Source organism: Myxine glutinosa, chromosome 6 (assembly GCF_964187855.1).
Source record: "Myxine glutinosa chromosome 6, kmMyxGlut1.1, whole genome shotgun sequence".
Taxonomy (NCBI): domain Eukaryota; kingdom Metazoa; phylum Chordata; class Myxini; order Myxiniformes; family Myxinidae; genus Myxine; species Myxine glutinosa.
Genome location: NC_136266.1, coordinates 144,387,245 through 144,413,845, shown reverse-complemented (window position 1 = coordinate 144,413,845; position 26,601 = coordinate 144,387,245). Strand labels below are relative to the sequence as shown.

At 49.2% G+C, this 26,601-nt stretch overlaps 1 protein-coding gene across 1 annotated transcript in view; it reads left to right on the top strand.

Moving 5' to 3' along the window:
* Window positions 1-20,556: 20,556 nt before the first annotated feature.
* The window catches only part of LOC137430398 (segment polarity protein dishevelled homolog DVL-3), a 103,076-nt gene continuing 97,031 nt past the window's right edge, over window positions 20,557-26,601 (top strand). The window contains exon 1 of the mRNA XM_068121243.2: window positions 20,557-20,921. Within this exon, the coding sequence (XP_067977344.1) occupies window positions 20,761-20,921 (161 nt within the window). The 5' untranslated portion in view covers window positions 20,557-20,760. The remainder of the gene's footprint in view (window positions 20,922-26,601) is intronic.

Here is a 26,601-nt window from a genome sequence, read left to right as displayed (position 1 = left end):
CAGCGGGGGAGGAAGTGTGTTTTGGGGTCTTGTGGGTGTGGAAGGTGTGTGTGTCTGCAGGTACGGATCAAGCTCTGAAGAGCAATGCCTGCGGCCCCCCTCTGCTGCAATTACCCCTGGCAGCCAGTGGTATGTGGAAATTGGAGCTCGTCGGTGGAGGGTCTGGTTTGGCACCCTGGGGTAAAGGAGACCCCCGGCGACCCGTGGAGCTGCGCAGCAGCAGGAGGCAACGGAGCCTGGTGTGTGTGGAGACCCTCACCGGCGAGGTACGGCGGAAAGGGTCTGTTGGGCTGTCACGGGGCCAAGAGGTAAAGGGGTGGGGGGCAATAAACTTGTAAGTCGGTTGACTTGTTTTTGGGACTGCAGGCACCCCAGCCTGAAGTGCCCCCACCATCTTGTTGTGCGGTACCTCCCCGCTGCCTAGTTGAGGAATGCACACACGTATATGACATCAATGCCATGGACCTGCAGGGGGGTGTAGTGAAGTAAGTGCTTTGTTGATTTTTGAAATGCAGTAATGAGTGGTGGAATGAGAATAAGTGGTTAAGGGGTTTGTGTTGCGAGAATGTGGGCGAAATCCACCGAGCCATGTCACTCACCTGTAACATTTGGACAGAACCCACGGAAATTTAGGGGTGCATTGGGGATGGCCCCGCAGGTAAGGTTGCGTCTTGTGGCATCCACCAGGGGACGCGGTCTGTAGACCGGGGTTGTAAAAATGTTTGGAAGTTTTGGAATTTCGTAAGTTGGTAAATTTTGTGGTTAAGGTAGATTCTTGTGTGTTGTTTGTTCCTCCCACCAGAGGAGCGATGGAATGAAGACCATTGTAAATACATGATTGCATGATTGTTAAGGGGTTTAGCTTGTTAAGGAAGTGTAGGTAAGTAGTCCGACTCACTTCCCACAGCCCTCCTGATTTATTTCATAGGTTAATTAAGTGTGTGACAGTAAGCATTAAGACTGGGATGGTAGCACCTGCAGTGAACCTTGCAGGAGCTACAGTTCCAGGGGGGGGGGGGGTGGGGGGCTGTGTTATGTCTGGTGGGTAGTGATATGTAGAGCAGATAGAGCTGAGTAGGTAACATGCTTCGAGGTGTCGCGGTACAGAAAACTACCTGTAATAAGTTCATGTGTAGGCGTTTTGTCGGGTAAGGAGTATACTTGTGAACCTACCAGGAGGTTCATGTGTTAAGTAGTGTAGGGATTAAGGGTAGCGCCCCTGTGTGTCCTCACCTGGTTAGCCAAACCTTTGTCCCTTTTGGCACTGCAGACCAACATAGACATTTCGCCGGATCCTTAGCGCAACACTAAATAATGCCTTCCCCCCTGACATGACTTAGGAAGAAACCAGGCCAGGACACCACTGCATGGCCGCCACCATTTACACCTCCGGAGAGGCCTATCCACCTCGAATAGCACGCGCTATGACACCAGGAGCGGAAGTGGGAGTGACGCAGTGGGCGTGCACCTGGGCGAGCCGGCGAGTTGGTGGAGGAGACTGATTGGTTGGCAGCGCGCCAAGGCTGACGTCACGAAGAAGGTGATATTAGCGAGGGCTGAACGCCATTGGAGAGAGACGGAGTAGTTGGGTTTTGAGAAGCGAGTTGGAAGGACGAGAGTGAGCGAGTTGGCCAAGTTAGATTCCTGGCAGATTCCTGGCCCTGGCAGTCTCGAGCGGCGCTCGGTCTTCTTCGTCTTGCCTAGCCCGAGTGGAGTTCGCTGCTTCTGACACGTTCCTTTGTTTCACTTGGACGTCCTTTTGCTTGGCTGGCTGCGTGCAGTCGCACCTGCGTTTTCTCCGTTCCTGTCTTTTTGTGCTTCGCGTGGACATCTACGCTCGTGCTCTGGCAGTCTCTAGCGGTGCTCGGTGCTTTGGAGGTTGGAGCGAGGGACCTCGTCGTGTGCGAACGGAGTGGGCGCTGGCTCGGGCCTTCGCGGCGCTTGTGGAGCTTGGAGCGAGGCCTCATGGGTACATCGGGGCCGAACGGAGCCGTGTTGGACAGCAGCCAAGAAAAAGACAAGACAGATAAGGCCATTACCTATTCCCCCAAACATAACGAACGTTTTTCTTTATTAAGTCATCTCCCTCGTCTCGTATCCAAAATCTGTTGTGTGGGGACATCCCAATTAGGATATTTATTATCGGCGCATATTTTCCTGTCCTTGCCTTTTTCCTTTAATAAATCTTTCTGTTATTTTCTGTACATACTTGAACGCAGTTTCCGGGTGATTCATTTAATAGATAAGGCTGCAGGGCTCTCGCCGCTCCCCTCCATCCCGCGCGCTTTTTTTTTTTTTTTTTTTTTTTTGTATACAAGATCGAGGCTCGTGAAAGAGCGAACATTAATCACACAGAAAGACAAACCGACACATAAAACATATAACATAGGGAGCGGTAGACAAGATGGGGAGAGAGGGGGAAGGACAGAAACACAACATTTGAGAGCAGGGACCGAGAGACATGGAGACATCGAGAGATCTGAGAGAGGGCGAGGGCTTTGGGGGGGGGGGGGGCGTGGGAAGGGGGCAGTGGGAGAGGTATAAAACATATGGACACTGCCAGGACTTCCAGGAAAGAAGTTGGAATTTCAAACAAGGTGGATCTGGGGTGAATTAGCGGGGGTAGAAAAGATCAAGGTTTTGGATGGGGGAAGATAAGAGATGGTGGTGAACAGCTGTTTTAAAGACCTGGAGGGAGGAGTGGGATTGAAGGGAGTGAGGGAGTTTGTTCCAGAGGCGGGAGAAAAGAGGAATGAAAGAGTGAAGGTGAGCAGAGAGCCGAGATTTCGGCAGTTTAACCATCAGAGGGTTGCTGGCAGATCTTGTGCGACCTGTAGGAATATTTGGGGGACAGAGCACAGAGAGAGCTGGGGGTGCAAGGCCGGAGAGGAGTCGGTAGAAGACAGAAAGACCACCTACCTGCCTGCGGTGAGTGAGTGAAAGGCCCTCAGAGATAGCTTCATCGCGGGAGATTCCAATAATTCTGAAAGCTTTGGTTTCAACAGCGTGAAGCCGAGCTAGGTGTGAGGCAGGAGCACCGGCCCATAGGGGAGAACAGTATTCCATTGAGCTGCGGATGAAAGCCTTGTATGTGGTGAGGAGCTCAGGTGTGCCGAGGAAGGACTTCGCACGACGGAGGATGCCCAGTCGGCGACTGGCTTTGGAGGCCAGCTTGGAAATGTGGTTTTCCCAAGAAAGATCATGGCAGATAGTGAGACCCAAAATCTTGAGCGACAGAACTTCTTGGAGAGGATTGTTGAGAAAGTAGATGGGAGGGTTGTCCAGTCGATCTTTTCGGAGAGACATAGTAAGAGTGTGAGATTTGTCAGGATTGAAAGACATGTTCCACTTGTTTGACCAGTCTGTGATTTTGTCCAGGTCTTCAGAGAGTGAGGAGGCAGCAGACTGCCGATCTGAGGGAAGAGGAATGGAGCGGCAGAGAGTGGAGTCATCAGCAAAGAGATAGAGAGGATTTTCGAGAGAGTCAGAGAGATCATTGATGAAGACCAGAAAAAGCACGGGGCCCAGAACACTGCCTTGGGGAACTCCAGCCTGAACAGGAAGAGGAGATGAGAGAAACCCATTCAGGGCCACACGTTGACGACGACTAGAGAGGAAGTCCGCCAGCCATGCGTGGAGATTTCCATGGATACCAAAGGAGGAGAGTTTGGTGAGCAGAGCGGGGTGCCAGACCGTGTCGAAGGCACGTGATATGTCGAGGGAGACAGCTCTAATTTCCTGTTTGGCATTGAGGACCTCCATCCATTGTTGAGACAGCAGAAGCAGCATGTCCAGAGTAGAGTGACCTGGTCTGAAACCAAATTGATGATCAGAGATCAAGCCATTGGAGAAGAGGAAAGATTTCATATCAGAAGCAATGATGGATTCCATGACTTTGCTGATAATTGGGAGAAGGCTGATTGGTCTGTAGTTGCTAGGATCTGTTTTTGCACCTTTTTTGTGCAAAGCGGTGATGTTGGCTGATTTCCAAGCAGATGGCAGTTGACCTTGAGCAAAAGAGAGGGTGAAGAGAACAGAGAGAGGGTGAGATAGAGCAGCAGAGCAGGATTTTAGGACCCGTGGGCTGATGCCGTCGGGTCCAGTTGCAGAATCAGAGTCGAGGGTTGACAGAAACTTTTCCACCTTGTCAGGAGGAAAGGACACGGAGTCCAGGAGCAGCAGGGTACGACTGGGTATGGTGGGTACAGAGAGGGATGGGTTTGGGACACAAGATTTAGAGGCAAACACAGAGTTGAGGCATTCAGCTTTTTCACGTGCGGAGTCAGCTGTGTAGCCGTTTGAGGTAAGGGAGGGGATGGAGGGGGAACAAACACCAGAAACGGATTTGACCAGACGCCACCAGGATTTGGAAGAGGGAGACAGATAAGAGAGTTCGGTCTTGAGAACGGAGAGATATTGTTTCCTGGCTCTCCTGAGGGTGGACACACACTTGTTTCGGGCTTTGTGAAAGGAAATGAGATTTCCTTCCGTTGGATTTGCTTTCCAGGAGACGAAGGCTGATTGGTCTGTAGCTTTTTGGTGTAGCTTTTTGGTTCTGGAATCCGCCATTGAGTTTTCGCCTCAAGGGTTAAGGCCTTCGCGATCGGCATCCGTGACCGCCTGATATTAATCAAAGACGGTCACGCGACAATATAAAGAAACAAACAAATATAAAGGAAGTACCAACTTGTAAATCCAGCTTTTTCAATTATACACTTTCACTGCTTTCGACTGGATTTTATTTGACTGGATGAATCATAACAACCTGCATTGAACCACCTTTAGAGGCCAATTTTCCCTGCAGAGCAGCTGTTGGCCTTTTTCGGGCACCTTGGTCCCCTTTTTGAAGCAATGTTTTAAGGCCGGATGCCCTTCCTGCCGCCAACCCTGTTAGTCGCCTCTTGCGACACACAGGGTATTACCAGTGAACTGGTACCTGACCTCAGAAGGATGACAGGCTGAGGGTATTCATATTGCCGACCTCAGAAGGATGGATAGGCTGAGTCAACCCCCCTGGTGTTAATTCAGCAATCGACCGGGATTTGAACCCAGGATCCTAGGATCCCAAGCCAGCACCCTACCCGCTAAACCAAGCCCAGGCACCAGGCTCAAACCTGCATTGATTTATAGTAAATGGATATTTCACATTCTATTCTTTGAGAAAAAAGGAGCATTCATTATTTTATATTTCAGGGCATATTACCATTTATTATCCACTAGGGCATGCCCGTACTATATATATATCTAAAATTATATCCCCCCCCCTCTATTTACATGAAATGGTTTGGTCCAAAGCGAACGGCTTGCGAGTACGGTGACAATCCCCCCCCTCTATTTACATGAAATGGTTTGGTCCAAAGCGAACGGCTTGCGAGTACGGTGACAATCCCCCCCCTCCATTTACATGAAATGGTTTGGTCCAAAGCGAACGGCTTGCGGAGTTTGGTAAAGAAATCGCCATAGCGTGCACAAACGCGCAGGAAAGCGAAAGAAGCGCAAATTAGTTTTAATTAGTTTTAAAACATAGTTTAACGCCAACATAGTTTGCCAACGTGAAATAAATGAATACGCTCTCAAATGTGCCGTCCGAGGCAGAGTCTGTTCGCCACGTTCGGCACACGTGATAGCTCGCTGCTCTCTGATTGGTTGAATCGTTTTTTGGACATAGCTCGGTAACTACTTGTCCGATTAATTTCAAACCTTGAAAAGGCACATCCTCGGGTCCCCAGCAATATACCTGGCAAGTTTCAAGTATATCGGACCCGTGGTTGTCGAGAAACAGCGGTCACAGACAAACAAACAAACACACACACAGACACACAGACACACACACACACACACACACACACACACACACACACACACACACAGAGATTACTGAAATTATAGATAGATTATTTGTAAAATACGAGTTATTTCTTGATTGAGAATGACAAATTCTACATTTTAGTAACTAACTAAATGTAAAATGTAAAATGTATTGTTTAAAATGTTTGTATGTATTGTTTATGTTGTATATAAAATGTATTGTTTCAAAATGTTTCTATAAAAAATGTATACAGTAAAATGTATTTTGGGTGATGTGGGATGTGGAAAGGGTACAATTTATGTACAAATTGACATTTTCATCAGCCAACGGACACCTGCAATATTTACAAGTCTGTAATATGACAAAGCACATCGAGATAAATGGCAATCAAGTGAATTTCAAATGGGAAGGACGATTGATAGGACAGTAATCTTGATCCTGATGAATAGGATGGTAATCTTCATCCTGATTGATAGGACGGTAATCTTCACCATGAGGAAACAGCACTTGAGCAGAAGGCAGGTATTTTGTCCTGTCCCATAATCTGACGTGACTTGACACGGTTGTCCCATAATCTGACGTGACTTGACACGGTTGTCCCATAATCTGACGTGACTTGACACGGTTGTCCCATAATCTGACGTGACTTGACATGGTTGTCCCATAATCTGACGTGACTTGACATTTGAGTGACTCAATTAACACGGAGAAAATCCAGAACCAGACACCTCAGATTATGACGATCCACACAAGTTAGAACGTAATTGTCTCCCAATTATACACTTGCTTGTCTTTGATTCATATATCTTGTTAATAAATATCAATATATAGGGACGTATAGTCATCATCATCATGGTCTGGGTTATGAGGTAGTTTCCTGTAGATACCGTAGCTTCAGGTCAATCTCTGCTTCAGAAAAACTTAACGCATGCACAATCGTGAGGGCTCATTCAAAATTAAATCTCACCCCACTCCTCCATTCGCTTCCCCCCACCCCCTCAACCCCCCTTCCCCACCCATAATGAGCCAGATGAAGGTTCCAGATGAACAGTTTTATTTCCGCATCCACCCAGCGATCGTCATATCTGTCAAAAACAACAACTCATAACATCTTCTTCCTCATAGTTCAAAAGCTCACATTAGTGGCCAAAACTAGTGCTCCCCCGCCCCCATTTATTGAAAAAAACAGAAACACGCAGAAAAAAATTGCAGCCAATGAACCCCAGATGAGTAGTAATTACCTCAGCAACTCATATTCTCACAGGGGACTCAAACTTTACACAACATAATCATTGAGATGTGTGGGTAGTCTCTTAGCACGAGAAGAGTGACGAATCGGTGATGGTGTGACTACTTGTGTGGAGCTTCAGGCTGCAAAGCTAAGGGTGTTTGTTCAGCTGGATCTTGTGACCGAGGTACTGGTGTAGAGTGATTCTCCAAATGGTCTTCCACTGGGAGTGGGGTAATAGGTGGAGGAGGCGCAACAGTCTTCCGGAAGTGCTTGCAGTTGTGGCGACAAACCTGGCCGTCTTGCGTCATCACATGATAAGAATGGGGCGAATGGTGGATAGTGGTGACAACTGCTGGCTCCCATACCTTTTCTTGCTTGATGCAGATGTAAGTGGTCGGAACTCGGGAGTTCCGGTCCTAAAATGTATTCGCCACCTGCTGATGCTGTGCCAATAGCTGACGTGCATCTTCCAGGATATGCGGGTGCAAGACTCACTCTGTGGTAGGTAGCCTGTCTCGGAGCCTTCAATTCATCATTAGCTGAGCTGGGGAGTAGGGCAACCCTACTATGGAAGTGTTCCTGGCTGTCAGCAGGATCAAATCCAATTCCTCACCAAATTCTAGAGCCCTCCAAAGCCCATGTTTGACAGTCCGTATTGTATGTTTGGCCTGTCCGTTTGATTGGGCATATGTGAGACTTGATGTTGTAATATTAAATCCCTATTCTTGAATGAATCTGTTTAATTCTGCACTTGCAAATGGCATGTTGTCAGCTATCAGCTCCTGAAGAATGCCATGTTTGGCAAATGTTGACTTGAGTGCCTCAATGACGTGCTTTGCAGAAAGTCCAGGGACCCAAAGCACCTCTGGGTATTTTTTAGAAATAGTCTACTACTACTAGGAAATGTTTCTCTGCAAATTGGAAGAGGTCAGCTCCGACTTTCCGCCAGGGTCCTTGTGGAACTTCCTGTAGCATGAGTGGTTCTTTACAGTTAGCTGGTCTGAACTTTTTGTTACACCAGACATTTGGCTACAAGTTGTTCAATGTCACTGCTCATTCCAGGCCAGAAGACGAGTTCATGAGCTCTAGCTCTGCTTTTTCCTTGTCCAAAATGGCCTGCATGGATCGTACTAAGTACATTGCGACATCGTGCTTTAGGAATTCTTATGCGGTCCCCAGCAAAGAGCAGACCCTGGGCAAGGTGCAATTCATGTCTGGTGTCCCAATACGGCTTGATGATGGGTGGAAAGTGGGCTTTGTGAAATGGCCATCCATTTACGATAAATCCAGCTAAAAGCTGAAAAACGTTATCGTCTGAGGCTGCAGAACGAAGGGTCTCTAGTCTGTGTTGGCTTACTGGCAACTGGGATATCAACTGGTGCACCCTCATCTGCATGTCTTTGAATAAAACGCTGGCAGTTGGCACAGCGAAGCTGACAGGATGGCCTAGCCTAGAGGTATGTGCCCTCTCCATTAAGCTGTCTAGCCTGGGTTTGAATCCAAACCCAGCTATAAACTGTCAGTTTGGTGTTTCACAGGCAGGGTGATTCAATGTGTGTGCCGTCTTTCAAACTGGGAGTCCTGTCTGCCAGCATGAGTTGGTGGATATTAAAGATCCCATGTGTCCTTCGCAAAGAGTAGGTGAGTATCGCTGGCACCATGGCCAAAATTCCAAATTCCTGCCCCAACCAGTCGAATGTCAGGGCTGGTCAGGCCGGTTTGTGAAAGACATGGGCCAAGCTTCCCCCGGCCGACCCCACAAGGTGGGATAATAGTGGCCATTAAAGAGCAACAACAGTTGGCACAGTGCCCGTAGGAGCTCTAGGGAGTGTCAGTAATATTTAGTAGCTGGCCAGGCACATATTTGAGTTCCAAGTCATAACGAAGAAAACAAAGCAACATAATTTTTACAGTCTGTGTGACGCTCTGAAGCAGTTTTCTAACGATGGTCGCCAATGGCTTGTGGTCTGGTTGCACCTCTGTCTTATACCCATATACATAGTGGTGGAACCTTTCTGCCACAAAAACCACACCAAGCAGTTCCTTTTCTATGTGAGCATTGTTTTACCCTGCCACTGATGGTGAATGACAGGCAGAGGCAACTGAATGTCCTTGGTGCAGCAAACATGCTCCTAGGCCAGTAGATGATGCATCAGCTTGGATGACTGATTGTTTGGGTGGATCAAAGAACTTCAGGATTGGTGCGTGGGAAATTGCCTGCCTGAGAGTATTGAATGATGCAGCATGTTCAGGGTGCCACTGCCATTGTGCGTCCTTCAGTAAGTTACATAGCCGTGCTGTGATCATTGACATGCTGGGTATGGAATGCGAGAGGTAGTTAAAAACACCCAAGGCACGCTGTAGGTCCGCTTTGGACGTGGGTGTTCACAAGTTTGTGACTGCTTATACTTTGGCCACATGAGGCCTAAGGCCTTTGGCAGTGACGACTTATCCCAATTAGCAGACCTCTGACACCTTCCACTGAATCTTCAGACAATTGAATTTTACATTACTTGACCTAGCATGTTTGAGTCGTTTGCCCACAATCTCGTTATGTTGAGCTTTGTCAACCACAGCCACAATCATGTCATTGTCCACGAAATACACCCCTTCAAGATCACCAAAGGCACTCTGATTGTGACCCTGCAGTACTTCACTTGCCGAACCGAGTCTGAAAGGCATTCTGTTGAAACAATATCTTCCAACAGGCATGTTAAACGTCCACCACGCACCGTTCTTGTCTAGTAGGACCTGCCAGAAAAAGTCCTTTTGATCAAAGACAGAAAAAACCCGCTTAACTCCTAACCATCCGATAACCTTCTCCATAGTGGGGATCTGATGGTTCTCTTGTCTTAGCACTTTGGTTAAATTCCTTGGATCTAAACATAACCGTAACGAGCTATCCTTCTTTTTGATGATTAGGAGATTGCACAATCAGTCTGTCAGCTCAATCACCTGTGTAATGATGCCTCATGATTCCATGTCCTCAAGCTTCTGCTTGAGACATTCGTGCATAGTGTAGCAGCATAGCAAACCTGTTGTGCATTTTGTGACACAAGCACCAAATTTGGCACAAATGTACATTAATATGTTGCGAACATTTTCAGATATTGGGCCACTTGAAATTCCGTAATTTTTTTTTTCAAATTTTTTCAAATTTCGTAATTTCAAATTTTTCGGGTGACACCGTCACAATTTCGGTCTTCGAGGCCGGCCGATATAGTGGGGCGGCTTAGCCCAAATATTCAAAAGAATTGTGCATTTTGTGATACAAGCACCAAATTTGGCATAAATGTACATTAATATGTTGCGAACATTGTGTGGTCAGCAATGAAGACGAGAGTCTGAATTACATGTATGCAAAAGACCTTGTGAACCAGTGAAGCAAATACACGGGTAAGCATGAATTAAATCTAGGGCATGATATAATTTCCATGATGTTTACCTCTACACTCAATGGTGGAAGGAGGTAATGTTTTGATCCCAGCTTGTCTGTATGTCTGTTTGTCTGTTAGTCCACAAAATTCCAGACAAAGCTTGTAGTAGTGGTAGTTGTAGTGGTAGTGGTGATAACAGAAATTGTTATATAGAACTGAACTTATATTATTATTATATGCAGAAAATAACTTCATTTCTATATGCCCTGCAGTGGACAGGTTAATTGGTTTATGCACTGAAGGGGTCACCCTGGTGTGCACTGCTGTGTTCTGCCTCACTGAGTTGTTCAGGTATGATGTACTCAGCACAAGCTTCCGGTCGGCCCGGAGGTGGGGGTGCGGCGCCTGTCACGGAACGTCAAAACAAACGGCCTGCCGGGGCCGCCCAAAAGTCGGGCGTGAGGGGCGCGTCCACTAATGGAACGCCTCTCGCTTCCCAGATCGAGGGCCACGTGGTCAGGAGAACCTCGTCCCTTCCGGTCACACTTTGCCTATCGGCCGGCCTCGAAGACCGAAATTGTGACGGTGTCACCCGAAAAATTTGAAATTACGAAATTTGAAAAAAAAAATTACGGAATTTCAAGTGGCCCAATATCTGAAAATGTTCGCAACATATTAATGTACATTTGTGCCAAATTTGGTGCTTGTATCACAAAATGCACAATTCTTTTGAATATTTGGGCTAAGCCGCCCCACTAGCAAGCTATGTGGAACTCTATACGTGGAGGTTCGATCACTGGACATATTCCTTCACATAATTCTATTTGGTAGGGCTGATTGAACCTTCTGTTACGGATTCGGCACTATTTATTGTTGTAATTATTATTATTGTTGGTTCTAAGTATTATGGTTATTGTGGTTTAAGGGAAAGGGTTATGGTGGTTAAAAGGTTTAAAAGCGCTCATGATGAAATGATACCGGAAATCGGATAGTGCACCGGAAGAGGCCGAGCGAAGAAGAAGAGGGCGTGAGGCAGAGGTGAAACGGCGGGTTTTGTAAAAGCTCCGTACCTAGCGTGGTCGAGCGTACATGGCGAGTGAACTTTGAGTCCTTGAAAGGAATTTCGTGCGATTGGTGTTATTGCTGGAGTTGTGGAAAAGCATGCGAAGCCAGGTACAGGTGTGAGATTCCGGAGAATCTTCGCCTAGAGGCTGCAGCTCGAGGAAGAGCCGTCCGCCATTTCGGGGACCTCGCGCGTCGTTCGCGGAACCTTGTTTAGCCGCGTCCGCTGGTCCCGCCCTCCGGTGGTTTGCCGAGGATGTGTGTGCGCGACAGCGGCCTTTGAAGAATACGGTGCAGTTCGCAACTGCACGGGATATGTGCACGTTTGGATCGCGTCTTTGGGATTCCTCTTTCCACCACCAATTGGGGTTGGCTGGGACCACGTGACGGTCCCCGCCTTGCCTACATCTCCTTACCCGCCTCATTGCCTGATCGCCTCTTCGCCGGGAGCACCATTGTGTTCTAGAGACATTGAGAAGGGCTCTGTTTCAGTCCCTGGGGGTGCCGTGAGTTTGAGCTAGGTTACCATCTTCAGATCCTGATTGTATGGTTGATTGCCACCATTGTTGTATGGTTCTTCGTGTGTGCTTTAGTATATTATTTGTTCATTGACAACCATTGGTGTGGTTTCCTTATTGATTTGATTGTTTCATTTGATGGTTTCATGGATGGTTTCATTCGTGATTGATTTTGCAACTGAATAACTATTCTTTCTGCCGTGACTCCTCTCGGGGTTCGGTCGTATACCGAGACCAGGAAGGTTGGGGAGGAACACGTAACACTTCCGGGGCACTCGCTGCCAACCATCGGAGCACCAACGGCCTGAACATGAGGGGATCTTCCAGAGGAGCTGGGTTCTGAACACGAGAGGGGCATTAAGGGGACCACAAGAAGGTTTTCCAGAGGACCTTGGTTCGATCCCTGGTCTGGACATGTCCTTTTCCCACATATATCAATCTAATTATTTAATCCTGTTCATTCAGGTTTCCTACAGGTGTCGCAGGTCCCAGTAGGGTGACACCCTATCACGTGAATATACGAATGGTGACAGTGCCCAAGTCTTAGCCTGGAGAGAGCCACCTGGTCTCTGCTGGACAACCGTGGGAACATAACTGGGGAGGGGTCACCTCTGGATTCACGGTGTAACAAAACCTACCCTTTGTGGTGGTGTTCCACTGGGATTGCCATTTTTAACAATCTTGTCCTTGGTCACATTCACAATTTCAGATGGTGCCAAAGGGATTTGGGTGACATTCGGATGTGAGTGCACACTTGACTGCAAGGTCGCAGGCCTCATTTCCTCTGATGCCCACATGCATGGGGATCCAGCACAGATTGACCACAGATCCTCTCCAACTGACAATGTTGATCAGGTGCAGTACTTCGAGAACCAGGTCAAATCTACATCCTTCCTGTAGAGACTTCAGTGTGTCTTTAATGCTGAGAGGGAATCAGAAAAGATCACGGCACTGAGAGGATTTAATTTGATTCTCCATTCCAGCGCCAGTAAGATAGCAAAGAGTTCAGCTGCGAAGACAGAGAGATGGTCGGATAACCGCTTGGCCTTGGTCACCTTAACATTAGGGATGCATATTGCCGCCGCAGTTCTCCCAAGAAAAGGGACTTTAGAACCATCTGTGTAAACGTGGAGAGATTGACTCCAAACCGAATGAATGAAATCGATCGCCTGGATGCAGGATGCAGAAGGGTTATCCTTATCGACTTTCCCCCATAAATCCAGGCAGATTTGAGGCATGGTAACTATCTCCCAGGAGGGCCAGATTGGAACTTTCTTAACGGACTTATGAGGTAGTGCGTCCAGACCCATTTCTTTAGCTGCCGGCCTGCAGGCCATACAGAAGGGAGGGAATTTGGGTTTTTGCACCACATGTACTACTCCCAACAGTCTGCAAAAACAGCTTGGATTGGGTAGTTGGCCCCATGGGATATGGATTTGGCCCAGAATTTAAGCCGGGACACTTCCCAGCGGAGGGATAGAGGTATCTCACCAGCCTCCACCAAAAGCGCAGAGACAGGCATACTCACAAAAGCACCCAGACAGACACACAGGGCTTTGGCCTAAATGGCTTTGAGCTTTTTGTGGTTAGTTTTTGACATGTCTGAAAAAACCTGGCTACCATAGTCAAGATGAGAGCGGATAAGGGCTTTGTACAGAAGAAAAAGGACTCACTGGTGGGCTTCCCAGGAAGTGCCAGCGAGACATCGAATTAGATTTAGGCCCTTGGCGCATTTGGCTGCAACCTTATTTTAGTGTGGGAACTCCACGCAAGTCCCTTGTCAAAATCAACACCCAGGAATGTCACTTCAGAAGATGCTCTGAGGATGGTTCCGCCGACCGATATTGATGTGTCCTGGACCATTCTCTTGTGGGAAAAAATTACAAACTTGGATTTGGCGCCAGAGAACTGGAACCCCCATCTTTGGGCTTACAGCAACATCAAGCCGATGTCAGCCTGGAGTTTCCTTAACGCAAAAGCTAAGTTTTTACTCTGGACCCACAGAGCTATGTCGTCCACAAACAGCAGCATCTTGCCATGGATCCCTGGGAGGGAGGCTATATCATTGATCAGAGCATTGAAAAGTGTAGGGCTTAGACAGCTGCCCTGGGGGATGCCTACTTTCAGATGAAAGGAGGAAGAGAGGGTCTGGCCCACTCTCACGTGAAATGTCCTGACGGACAGAAAATCCCAGATCCACCAGAACATTTTGCCACTAACACCGAGATGGTACAGCTGGTAAAGCAGGCCTTCCTTCCAGACTGTATCATAGGCTTTATGGATGTCCAGGAAAACACCAACAAGAAACTCCTGATTATTGAGGGATTTCCTCACCTCATTGGCCAATAGAACAGTGTGGTCAATAGCTGAACAGCCCTTTTCGAAAACCGCTGTGGGATTCACAGTTTGTTCCGTTCGAGGAAGAAACCAGACGATTATTCACCATCTTCTCCATTAATTTGCTTACCACTGAGATAAGGGAGATAGGGTGGTGAAGGAGCTGCGCTCCAACGCGAGTCGAAAGAATTGACGTGACCAAAGACGGAATTCGTCCGAGTTGCTTTATTGAAACAAAACAGCTCAGGTATTCTGAAAAGCCCGTTTATCGGGCAGCAATATATATACACATTTATGCCCGGGCGTTTGCCCGGGAAAACCGAGACCGGGCATGCCCGGGTGTCAAGGGCGAGTCCTGGAAAGGCGAGTCTGGACATGCCCGGGCGTCCTGGACATGGCCTGGCAAGTCGAGGCTGGGCGTGCCCGAGCGCTCTGGGCGAGCCCTGGAAAGGCGAGAGCGGGCATGCCCGGACGCTCTGGGCGAGCCCTGGAAAGGCGAGTCTGGACATGCCCGGGCGTCCTGGACGCGGCCTGGCAAGTCGAGGCTGGGCGTGCCCGGGCGCTCTGGGCGAGCCCTGGAAAGGCGAGAGCGGGCATGCCCGGGAAAGACGAGACCGGGCGTGCCCGGGAGGTTCGGGCGTGCCCGGGAACAGCGAGTCCGGGCATGCCCAGGAGAGGCGCGTCTGGGCCCGTCCGGACGAGCCCGGCATGGCGATCGCGCCCTGGCCGCGTCCTGGCAGGTGCAAGGCGATTGTGTGCATTCAGCGGGAACCGCTACACACGCCCCTCCAGAATCGACCTGCACCGGCAGGGTCAATTTAAGGGGGGTCCGGATGACCTGGCCGAAGCGACCCCTGGAGGATCGTGGGGGGGGGGGGTCCGATCCGGTGGTGGGTGGTCGAGCGGGGGGAACTGTAGACAGGGGGCGGCCTCGCCGCAGAGGAAGGGCCAACCGTGGTGGTCGGTCGACGTCCACGTGCGCCGGTTTGAGGCGGTCCACAGAGATCCGGTCCGACCGGCCACCGACGTCGACGACGAAGGACTTGTCGCCCCGTCGCAGGACCCGGAAGGGCCCGTCGTACGGCGGCCGGAGAGGCCCCCGGTGCGCGTCATGACGCACAAAGACGTACTTTGCTGTGCGAAGCGCCGGGGGGACGTAGGACTGGGGGCCACCGTGGCGGGACGTTGGCACGGGGGCAAATCGGCGGGCGGCCTCCTGGAGGTCCGAGCGCTGGTGTGCGGCGGACCAGGGACTGGTAGCGTCGGGCACAAACTCGCCCGGGACGCGGAGCGGCTGGCCGTAGACGAGCTCGGCGGCGGACGCCCGGAGGTCCTCCTTGGGGGCCGTGCGGAGGCCCAAAAGGACCCACGGCAGCCGGTCGGTCCAACCGTCGTCCTGAAGGCCGGCCAAGAGTGCGGCCTTCATGGAGCGGTGAAACCGCTCGCACAACCTGTTGGCTTGGGGGTGGTAGGCCGTGGTGCGGTGCAGCGTGACCCCCAACGAGTGGGCGGCCGCGCCCCAAAGTTCGGACGTGAACTGTGGGCCGCGGTCAGACGAGATGTCCGCCGGTGCGCCGAAGCGCGCGACCCAGGTGGCGATGAACGCCTGCGCCACGTCGGCGGTGGTGGTGGAGGTGAGGGGCACGGCCTCCGGCCACCTGGTGGTCCTGTCCACCATGGTGAGCAGGTGGGTGAACCCCCGCGATGGGGGCAGGGGACCCACCAGGTCCACGTGGACGTGGTCGAAACGCCGTGCAGGCACGGTGAAAGGTGCTAGCGGGGCCTGGGTGTGGCGGTGGACCTTGGCCCGCTGGCAGGCCGTGCAGGCATTGGCCCAGTCGCGGACGTTCCGTCGAAGGCCGTGCCAGACGAAACGCGCCGACACCAGCTTCTGAGAAGCTTTCCGGCCCGGGTGAGAAAGGCCGTGGATGGAGGCAAAGATGCGGCGCTGCCAGGAAACGGGCACGATGGGGCGAGGCTGGCCCTGGGAGACGTCGCAGAGCAGGACGGTGCCCGCAAAGGGGATGTCGGCCAGGCGGAGGCCCGTGTCTGCCGCCCGGAGGGCCTGCACAGAGGTGTCGGTGGTCTGGTCGGCCGCCATGAGCGCGAAGTCCACGCCGAGGTGGACCGCGTTCGCGCTGGCCCGAGAAAGACAGTCGGCCACGGCGTTGTCTTTGCCGGCGACGTGCCGGATGTCCGTGGTGAATTCCGACACGGCGGAGAGGTGGCGCTGCTGGCGGGCCGACCACGGCTCCGTGACTTTGGCCATTGCGTAGACCAACGGCTTGTGGTCGACGAAAGCCGTGAACGGGCGGCCCTCCAGGAGGTGTCGGAAATGGCGAACGGCCAGGAATAGACCGAGCAGCTCGCGGTCGAACGTGCTGTATTTTAACTCGTTCGGCCGAAGCTGCCGGCTGAAAAAAGCAAGTGGCTGCCAAACCCCGTCCACCCATTGTTCATGGACGGCGCCCACCGCGTAGTTGGAGGCGTCCGTAGTGAGGGCGATGGGCGCGTTCAGCACCGGGTGAGCCAGCAGCGTTGCGTCGGCGAGGGCCCGTTTTGCGTTCGCGAAGGCCGCGTCCATGGCCGCGGACCAAACGATGTCATGCTTGGCCGGCTTGCCCCGGAGGGCCTCGTAAAGGGGCCGCATGAGCTGAGCAGCGCGGGGCACGAATCGGTGATAAAAATTCACCATGCCGAGGAACTCTTGTAGGGCCTTGATGGAACGGGGACGCGGGAACGTGGTGATGGCCTCGACCTTGGTCGGCAGCGGCACGGCCCCGGTGTTGGTGATGCGGTGGCCCAAAAAGTCAACGGTCATCGTGCCGAAGTGGCATTTGGCCGGGTTGACAATTAAGCCGTGCTCGCTGAGGCGACCGAACAGTGTTCGGAGGTGGAGGAGGTGCTCGGCGCGGGACGTGCTGGCGACGAGGATTTCGTCCAGATAGACGAAAAGAAATGGCAGGTCGCGCAGCACGCCGTCCATTAAGCGCTGGAACGCCTGGGCCGCGTTCTTGAGGCCAAACGGCATCCTCAAAAATTCGAACAGGCCGAACGGCGTGATGACGGCCATCTTCGGGACGTCGGCCGCCCGGACAGGTACCTGGTGGTATCCCCGTATCAGGTCAATTTTGGAAAATATGACCCGTCCCGCCAAACGGGCGGAAAAGTCCTGGATGTGCGGGATCGGGTACCTGTCGGGGGTGGTAGCGTCGTTGAGGCGGCGGTAGTCACCACACGGGTGCCATCCGCCCCCCGGCTTTGGCACGATGTGCAGTGGTGAGGCCCACGCGCTATTGGAGCGCCGCACGATGCCGAGGTGCTCCAACACGTCGAACTCGGCCTTTGCCACGGCGAGCTTGGCCGGGTCGAGGCGGCGGGTCCTGGCGTAGACCGGCGGGCCCGTAGTGGGTATGTGGTGCTCGATCCCATGCCGCACTGCGACGGCCGAAAACGTCGGCCGTGTGAGGGCCGGGAATTCCGCGAGCAGGCGAGTGAACTCGTTCGCCGTCGGGAGGGCGCACGCCAGTTCGGTCGGCGCGGAGCTGCTCATCGTGCACGCCAGGGAGCTGAAGGTCTCGGCGTTGACAAGGCGACGACGTTTGACGTCGACCAGCAGCCCGTGCGCGCAGAGGAAGTCGGCGCCCAGCAAAGCTATGGGGACGCAGGCGGTCACAAATGTCCACTGAAAGCGCTGGCTGCCGAAGCAGAGGGTGACGTCGTGCGGGCCGAAAGTGCGTATGGCCGAGCCATTAGCAGCGACCAAAGAGGGGCCGCAAACGGCATCCCGCCTGTCCTGCTCGGAGGCGGGTATGACGCTCAGTTGGGCGCCGGTGTCACAAAGGAAACGCCGCCCGGACGCTTTGTCCCGAATAAAAAGGAAGTTGCCCGAGTGGCCGGCGCTCATGGCTGGGAATGAACGCCGGCCCGCCGTTTCCCGACTTGCCGAAAGTGCACGGGGGTCGGCACGTCCGAGCCTTGTGTCCGAACCTGGCGTGGTAATAACACCATGCCTGGTCAGGTGGAGGCCCCGGCCGTCGTGTCGGAAGCGGTCGGCGCGGCGTGGCGGCCGCCAGTTGCACCGGCAGTTCGGCCTCCAACTGTGCAGGGCGCTCGGGCGTCATGGGCATCGCCACGGATGGCGGCAGGCTCCAGGTAGCCGCGCCGATGTGTTGGCCCGCCGAGGAGATCTTATCGGCTTCCCTGGCGAGGGCGCGGGGATCGGTGATCGACGTGCCAGTCAGGGCGAGGCGTACCGGGTGAGGCAGCTGGCGAAGGAACAGCTCGCGGAACAGAAAATCCGGAGAGTGCTCACCGAGCAACGAGAGCATATAGTCCATGCGCTCGGACGGGCGCGTGTCGCCGAGCTCGGGCAGGTCGAGCAGGCGCCGTGCGCGTGCCGCCGGTGAGAGGGCGAAAGCGTCGAGGAGGAGCGTCTTCAGCGCGTCATACTTGTCGGCAGCCGGCGGGTACTCGATGAGGCTCAGGGCGCGGGCCGCGGTGGCGGAACCGAGCGCTGCCTGAACGTGGTGGAAGCGGGTGTCGTCCGCGGTGATGCCTCGCAGGGCGAACTGGGAGTCCGCCTGGGCGAACCAAACAGCCGCGTGAGCCTCCCAGAAAGTAGGCAGTTTAAGATTCACTGCCGTGTCCATGTCGGTAGGTCACCAGTGAAGGAGCTGCGCTCCAACGCGAGTCGAAAGAATTGACGCGACCAAAGACGGAATTCGTCCGAGTTGCTTTATTGAAACAAAACAGCTCAGGTATTCTGAAAAGCCCGTTTATCGGGCAGCAATATATATACACATTTATGCCCGGGCGTTTGCCCGGGAAAACCGAGACCGGGCATGCCCGGGTGTCAAGGGCGAGTCCTGGAAAGGCGAGTCTGGACATGCCCGGGCGTCCTGGACGCGGCCTGGCAAGTCGAGGCTGGGCGTGCCCGAGCGCTCTGGGCGAGCCCAGGAAAAGCGAGAGCGGGCATGCCCGGACGCTCTGGGCGAGCCCTGGAAAGGCGAGTCTGGACATGCCCGGGCGTCCTGGACGCGGCCTGGCAAGTTGAGGCTGGGCGTGCCCTGGAAAGGCGAGAGCAGGCATGCCCGGGAAAGACGAGACCGGGCGTGCCCGGGAGGTTCGGGCGTGCCCGGGAACAGCGAGTCCGGGCATGCCCAGGAGAGGCGCGTCTGGGCCCGTCCGGACGAGCCCGGCATGGCGATCGCGCCCTGGCCGCGTCCTGGCAGGTGCAAGGCGATTGTGTACATTCAGCGGGAACCGCTACAGTGGTATGACGATGGGTTTTGGGGATTTTTCCCTGCTTTGAGGATCTGAACGACAATAGAATGTTTCCAATCATGGGAAAGTTCTCCTAGAGTAGAGACCAAACTCTATTAAATAGGTCAAGAAACACACCCAACACCTTGTCATCCATGTGCTTGAACATGTGGAAGGTCAATAGGTCGGGGCCAGGGCACTGTTCCTAGATTTATGAACAGCTTGCCTAAGTTCCCAGAGGGAGAAGTCAAGTTTAAGAGGATAATGCATTATGCACGGGATACCATTCATTGAGGATTTTTCTGTACTGGATCTGCAATTGAAGTCTGGACACCCTGCCAATATTTGGAAAATGAATGTAAATTATACCTCTGTTATTTAAAAAATCTTAATTAAGATATATGAACCACTTCATGAGGTACCACCAGCTACACTACCTTAGTCACTACACCCAACAAATTAAAACTCAGCAAGGCCAAGAGATGAAGTAAACATTAAAAACAATACCTCGTATAATTAAATAAAAACTCAACATCAGAGAATGTGGGATTCTTGTGTATACAAAACATAAAGGTGTTCGGCTATAAAAATAAGCAGAGGACGCGGCAAAGAAACAGAAGGATCGAAGCGGAGAAGAGGAAGAAGAGGAAGAGGAAGGCGGCTAATTAAGAAGAAGAGACTGACAATAAGTATGAAGAAGACGAAGCGAAAGAATAGGTAAAGAGGAAGAAACTGATCTATGAAGAAGAAGAGTAAGCATACCGACAGAAACAGTGAAGGCCTGTCTTTCTGTCCTTAACCAAGTCATAGTAGTGCGATTTTTATCAACCGCGTTATTGAAAATATGAACCTTGTGAATTCCTTCCCCGAAATTGGTGTTCATGGGGCCTTAGGTCGAGGAAAAATGATAGAAATGAAGAAGAAGAGGATTAAGCGGGCGGAGTGAAAGAGCGCCAAGGGGTCGAGTGAGTTAAGTGGGCGTGGTTAGATTTGGCTTGTTACTTTGTCGGCGGCGTTGGAAACTTTGCCGATGGTTTTACATGCAATGTCTCTTTACCCTTAAACAAAGCGGCGTTTCTTCGGATCAAGCTGTTGCAGCTTCGTTTAACTCGTGTCTTGTTTATCGCGCTTATCGAATCGTGGACTCTTGAATGCCCAGAGATGGGGGAGACGAAGATAATATACCACATGGACGACGAGGAGACGCCGTATTTGATCAAAGTGTCCGTTCCAGCGGACATCGTCACTTTGGGCGATTTTAAAAGTGTCCTCAACAAACCCAATTATAAGTTCTTCTTCAAGTCCATGGACGATGACTTTGGGTGAGTGACTGGATTGGGCCCGGCGGCGCGGACTGGCGCCATGGTTTGTGTCTGTCCATTTAAATCGCCTGTCGGTGCTTTGCTCGACGTCGACGTGTCCGAGCTTCGACTCTGTCTTGTCCCAAACTGTTACTTGTTAGTGTTACAGTTCGAGGCCTTGTCCTTTGGGCCGCTGGCGGTGATGAGCCGACGTTAATTCGTGAGGGAGAGTAATGGCAGGATGTCTGCTCCTGGATTTGTCTCTGTCCAGTCGAACACGGCTGAAACTGTCGGTGATCGGGTGATGTACCTGCCGGCTACCGGTTACCTGCAAGGACGGTGGTAGCGAGGGGGTGATGCATCGCGGTGCATGCCGTCCTCGTGCTACACAAGTCGATGTTAAATAATTATATATTCGGTGAATGGGGTTTGGAAATAGAATCTACTTGTTTAGGCCTAATTGTCGCGATGCGAAGTCGGCCGGAGGAATGTTTTGTCTACCGGGTCTTTCACGAACCGGCTGGCTAAGCCTGGCGTTCCACTGGACATTACACTTACAGGAATTTGTAATTTGTTCAGGATGCCGGTGATGACTCGCTCTCACCTACTCTTCGCGAAAAACAAGCTGTCCGCCCGAGGGATCTGCGGGACGGCACACTTTGTAACGGAATGCCATGTTTGTCTAAAACACCAATCTGACAATTTTATAGTCGGATCGGGAATCGAATCCAGACTAAATGGCTCAGGAATGAGTGTGGCACCTCTGTACCATCTTATCAGGTTGTATTTTGAAATGCGATACAAAGAGGAGGGTATGCTTTCAATACATACATGCATGGATCAGGTATGTATGTGTGCACACCTGTATACTCTTTAAATGTATGTATGCACACCTGTAGACTCTTTAAATGTATGTATGCACACCTGTAGACTTTAAATGTTTGTATGCACACCTGTAGACTCTTTAAATGTATGTGTGCACACCTGTAGACTTTAAATGTTTGTATGCACATCTGTAGACTCTAAATGTATGTGTGCACACCTGTAGACTCTTTAAATGTATGTGTGCACACCTGTAGACTTTAAATGTATGTATGCACATCTGAAGACTCTTTAAATGTATGTGTGCACATCTGTAGACTCTAAATGTATGTGTGCACATCTGTAGACTCTAAATGTATGTGTGCACATCTGTAGACTTTAAATGTATGTATGCACATCTGTAGACTCTTTAAATGTATGTGTGCACACCTGTAGACTCTTTAAATGTATGTGTGCACATCTGTAGACTTTAAATGTATGTGCACATCTGTAGATTCTTTAAATGTGTGTGCGCATCTGAAGACTTTAAATGTATGTGCACATCTGTAGACTCTAAATGTATGTGTGCACATCTGTAGACTCTAAATGTGTGTGTGCACACCTGTAGACTCTTTAAATGTATGTGTGCACATCTGTAGACTTTAAATGTATGTGCACATCTGTAGATTCTTTAAATGTGTGTGCGCATCTGAAGACTTTAAATGTATGTATGCACATCTGTAGACTTTAAATGTGTGTGTGCACATCTGAAGACTTTAAATGTATGTATGCACATCTGTAGACTCTTTAAATGTGTGTGTGCACATCTATAGACTCTTTAAATATGTGTGCGCACATCTATAGACTCTTTAAATATGTGTGTGCACATCTGTAGACTCTTTCAATGTGTGTGTGCACATCTGTAGACTCTTTAAATGTGTGTGTGCACACCTGTAGACTTTAAATGTATGTATGCACATCTGAAGACTCTTTAAATGTATGTGTGCACATCTGTAGACTCTAAATGTATGTGTGCACATCTGTAGACTCTAAATGTATGTATGCACATCTGTAGACTCTAAATGTATGTGTGCACATCTGTAGACTTTAAATGTATGTGTGCACATCTGTAGACTTTAAATGTATGTGTGCACATCTGTAGACTCTTTAAATGTATGTATGCACATCTGTAGACTCTTAAAATGTATGTGTGCACATCTGTAGACTTTAAATGTATGTGCACATCTGTAGACTTTAAATGTATGTGTGCACATCTGTAGACTCTAAATGTGTGTGTGCACACCTGTAGACTCTTTAAATGTATGTGTGCACATCTGTAGACTTTAAATGTATGTGTGCACATCTGTAGACTTTAAATGTATGTATGCACATCTGTAGACTCTTTAAATGTATGTGTGCACATCTGTAGACTTTAAATGTATGTGCACATCTGTAGACTTTAAATGTATGTGTGCACATCTGTAGACTCTAAATGTGTGTGTGCACACCTGTAGACTCTTTAAATGTATGTGTGCACATCTGTAGACTCTTTAAATGTGTGTGCACATCTGAAGACTTTAAATGTATGTATGCACATCTGTAGACTTTAAATGTGTGTGTGCACATCTGAAGACTTTAAATGTATGTATGCACATCTGTAGACTCTTTAAATGTGTGTGTGCACATCTGTAGACTCTTTAAATATGTGTGTGCACATCTGTAGACTCTTTAAATGTGTGTGCGCACATCTGTAGACTCTTTAAATGTGTGTGCGCACATCTGTAGACTCTTTAAGTATGTGTGTGCACATCTGTAGACTCTTTAAATGTGTGTGCACATCTGTAGACTCTTCAAATGCATGTGTGCACATCTGTGGACTCTTTAAATATGTGTGTGCACATCTGTAGGTAGACTTTAAATGTATGTGTGCACATCTGGAGACTCTAAATGTATGTGTGCACATCTGTAGACTCTTTAAATATGTGTGCACATCTGTAGACTCTTTAAATGTATGTGTGCACATCTGTAGACTCTAAATGTATGTGTGCACATCTGTAGACTCTAAATGTATGTGTGCACATCTGTAGACTTTAAATGTGTGTGTGCACATCTGCAGACTCTTTAAATATGTGTGTGCACATCTGTAGACTCTAAATGTATGTGTGCACATCTGTAAACTTTAAATGTGTGTGTGCACATCTGTAGACTCTTTAAATGTGTGTGTGCACATCTGTAGACTCTAAATATATGTGTGCACATCTGTAGACTCTTTAAATGTGTGTGCACATCTGTAGACTCTTTAAATGTATGTGTGCACATCTGTAGACTCTAAATGTATGTGTGCACATCTGTAGACTTTAAATGTGTGTGTGCACATCTGTAGACTCTTTAAATATGTGTGTGCACATCTGTAGACTCTTTAAATGTGTGTGTGCACATCTGTAGACTCTAAATGTAAGTGTGCACATCTGTAGACTCTTTAAATGTGTGTGTGCACATCTGTAGACTCTTTAAATGTTTGTGTGCACATCTGTGGACTCTTTAAATGTATGTGTCCACACCTGTAGACTCTTTAAATGTGTGTGTGCACATCTGTAGACTCTTTAAATGTATGTGTGCACATCTGTAGACTCTAAATGTATGTGTGCACATCTGTAAACTTTAAATGTGTGTGTGCACATCTGTAGACTTTAAATATGTGTGTGCACATCTGTAGACTTTAAATGTGTGTGTGCACATCTGTAGACTCTAAATGTATGTGTGCACATCTGTAGACTCTTTAAATGTGTGTGTGTGCACATCTGTAGACTCTTTAAATGTGTGTGTGCACATCTGTGGACTCTTTAAATGTGTGTGCGCACATCTGTAGACTCTTTAAATGTGTGTGCGCACATCTGTAGACTCTTTAAGTATGTGTGTGCACATCTGTAGACTCTTTAAATGTGTGTGCACATCTGTAGACTCTTCAAATGCATGTGTGCACATCTGTGGACTCTTTAAATATGTGTGTGCACATCTGTAGGTAGACTTTAAATGTATGTGTGCACATCTGGAGACTCTAAATGTATGTGTGCACATCTGTAGACTCTTTAAATATGTGTGCACATCTGTAGACTCTTTAAATGTATGTGTGCACATCTGTAGACTCTAAATGTATGTGTGCACATCTGTAGACTCTAAATGTATGTGTGCACATCTGTAGACTTTAAATGTGTGTGTGCACATCTGCAGACTCTTTAAATATGTGTGTGCACATCTGTAGACTCTAAATGTATGTGTGCACATCTGTAAACTTTAAATGTGTGTGTGCACATCTGTAGACTCTTTAAATGTGTGTGTGCACATCTGTAGACTCTAAATATATGTGTGCACATCTGTAGACTCTTTAAATGTGTGTGCACATCTGTAGACTCTTTAAATGTATGTGTGCACATCTGTAGACTCTAAATGTATGTGTGCACATCTGTAGACTTTAAATGTGTGTGTGCACATCTGTAGACTCTTTAAATATGTGTGTGCACATCTGTAGACTCTTTAAATGTGTGTGTGCACATCTGTAGACTCTAAATGTAAGTGTGCACATCTGTAGACTCTTTAAATGTGTGTGTGCACATCTGTAGACTCTTTAAATGTTTGTGTGCACATCTGTGGACTCTTTAAATGTATGTGTCCACACCTGTAGACTCTTTAAATGTGTGTGTGCACATCTGTAGACTCTTTAAATGTATGTGTGCACATCTGTAGACTCTAAATGTATGTGTGCACATCTGTAAACTTTAAATGTGTGTGTGCACATCTGTAGACTTTAAATATGTGTGTGCACATCTGTAGACTTTAAATGTGTGTGTGCACATCTGTAGACTCTAAATGTATGTGTGCACATCTGTAGACTCTTTAAATGTGTGTGTGTGCACATCTGTAGACTCTTTAAATGTGTGTGTGCACATCTGTGGACTCTTTAAATGTATGTGTCCACACCTGTAGACTTTAAATGTGTGTGCACATCTCTAGACTTAAAATGTGCAGTCACGTGAAAAAGTAAGTACACCCCATGTAAAGTTTTGACTTTTTCAACATATTTCAACATACAGCTATTTGATCTTCATTTCAACAATATTCATAGATAAAGGTGATAAAATATAACAAATATCATGAAACATTTACATTTTGTAGTCCATTGTATAATTTAAATAAACATAAATGTAAATTTAGCATGTGGAAAAAGTAAGTACACCCCTATATTTATCACTACTTCAAATACCTAAAATTAGAATCAGGTGTACCAGCTCAGGTGCAAATGATTAGAACATCGTTAGAGAGGATCTTGGAGGAACCTGTCTTATTTAAACCTCAGACATTTAGTTTGGTTTGCTCTTTGTTGTTGAAGTGTGCGACGTCACCATGCCTAGATCAAAAGAGCTCTGTGAGGCCTTCAGAAAGAAGGTTATAGATGCCTATGAGTCTGGGAAGGGATTTAAAAAGATCTCCAAACAATTTGAAATCAATCATTTGACTGTCCGGAAGATCATCTACAAGTGGAGAAGATTCCAAACAACTGCCAACTTGTTCAGGCCAGGCCGCCCCAGCAAGTTCAGACCGAGAGCAGACCGCAAGATGCTGAAAGAAGTCTCTAAGAACCCCAGAATGTCATCACGGGACCTACAGGTAGGTCTTGCCACTGTTGATGTCAAAGTGCACGAGTCTACCATTAGAAAGAGGCTGCACAAATTTGATCTACATGGGAGGTGTGCCATGAGGAAACCTTTGCTGTCCAGAAAGAACATCAGGGCAAGACTAAAGTTTGCCAATGAACACCTTGGCAAAGACAAGCACTTCTGGAACAATGTGCTCTGGACAGATGAGTCAAAGGTTGAGCTATTTGGCCACAGTACCAGAAGAC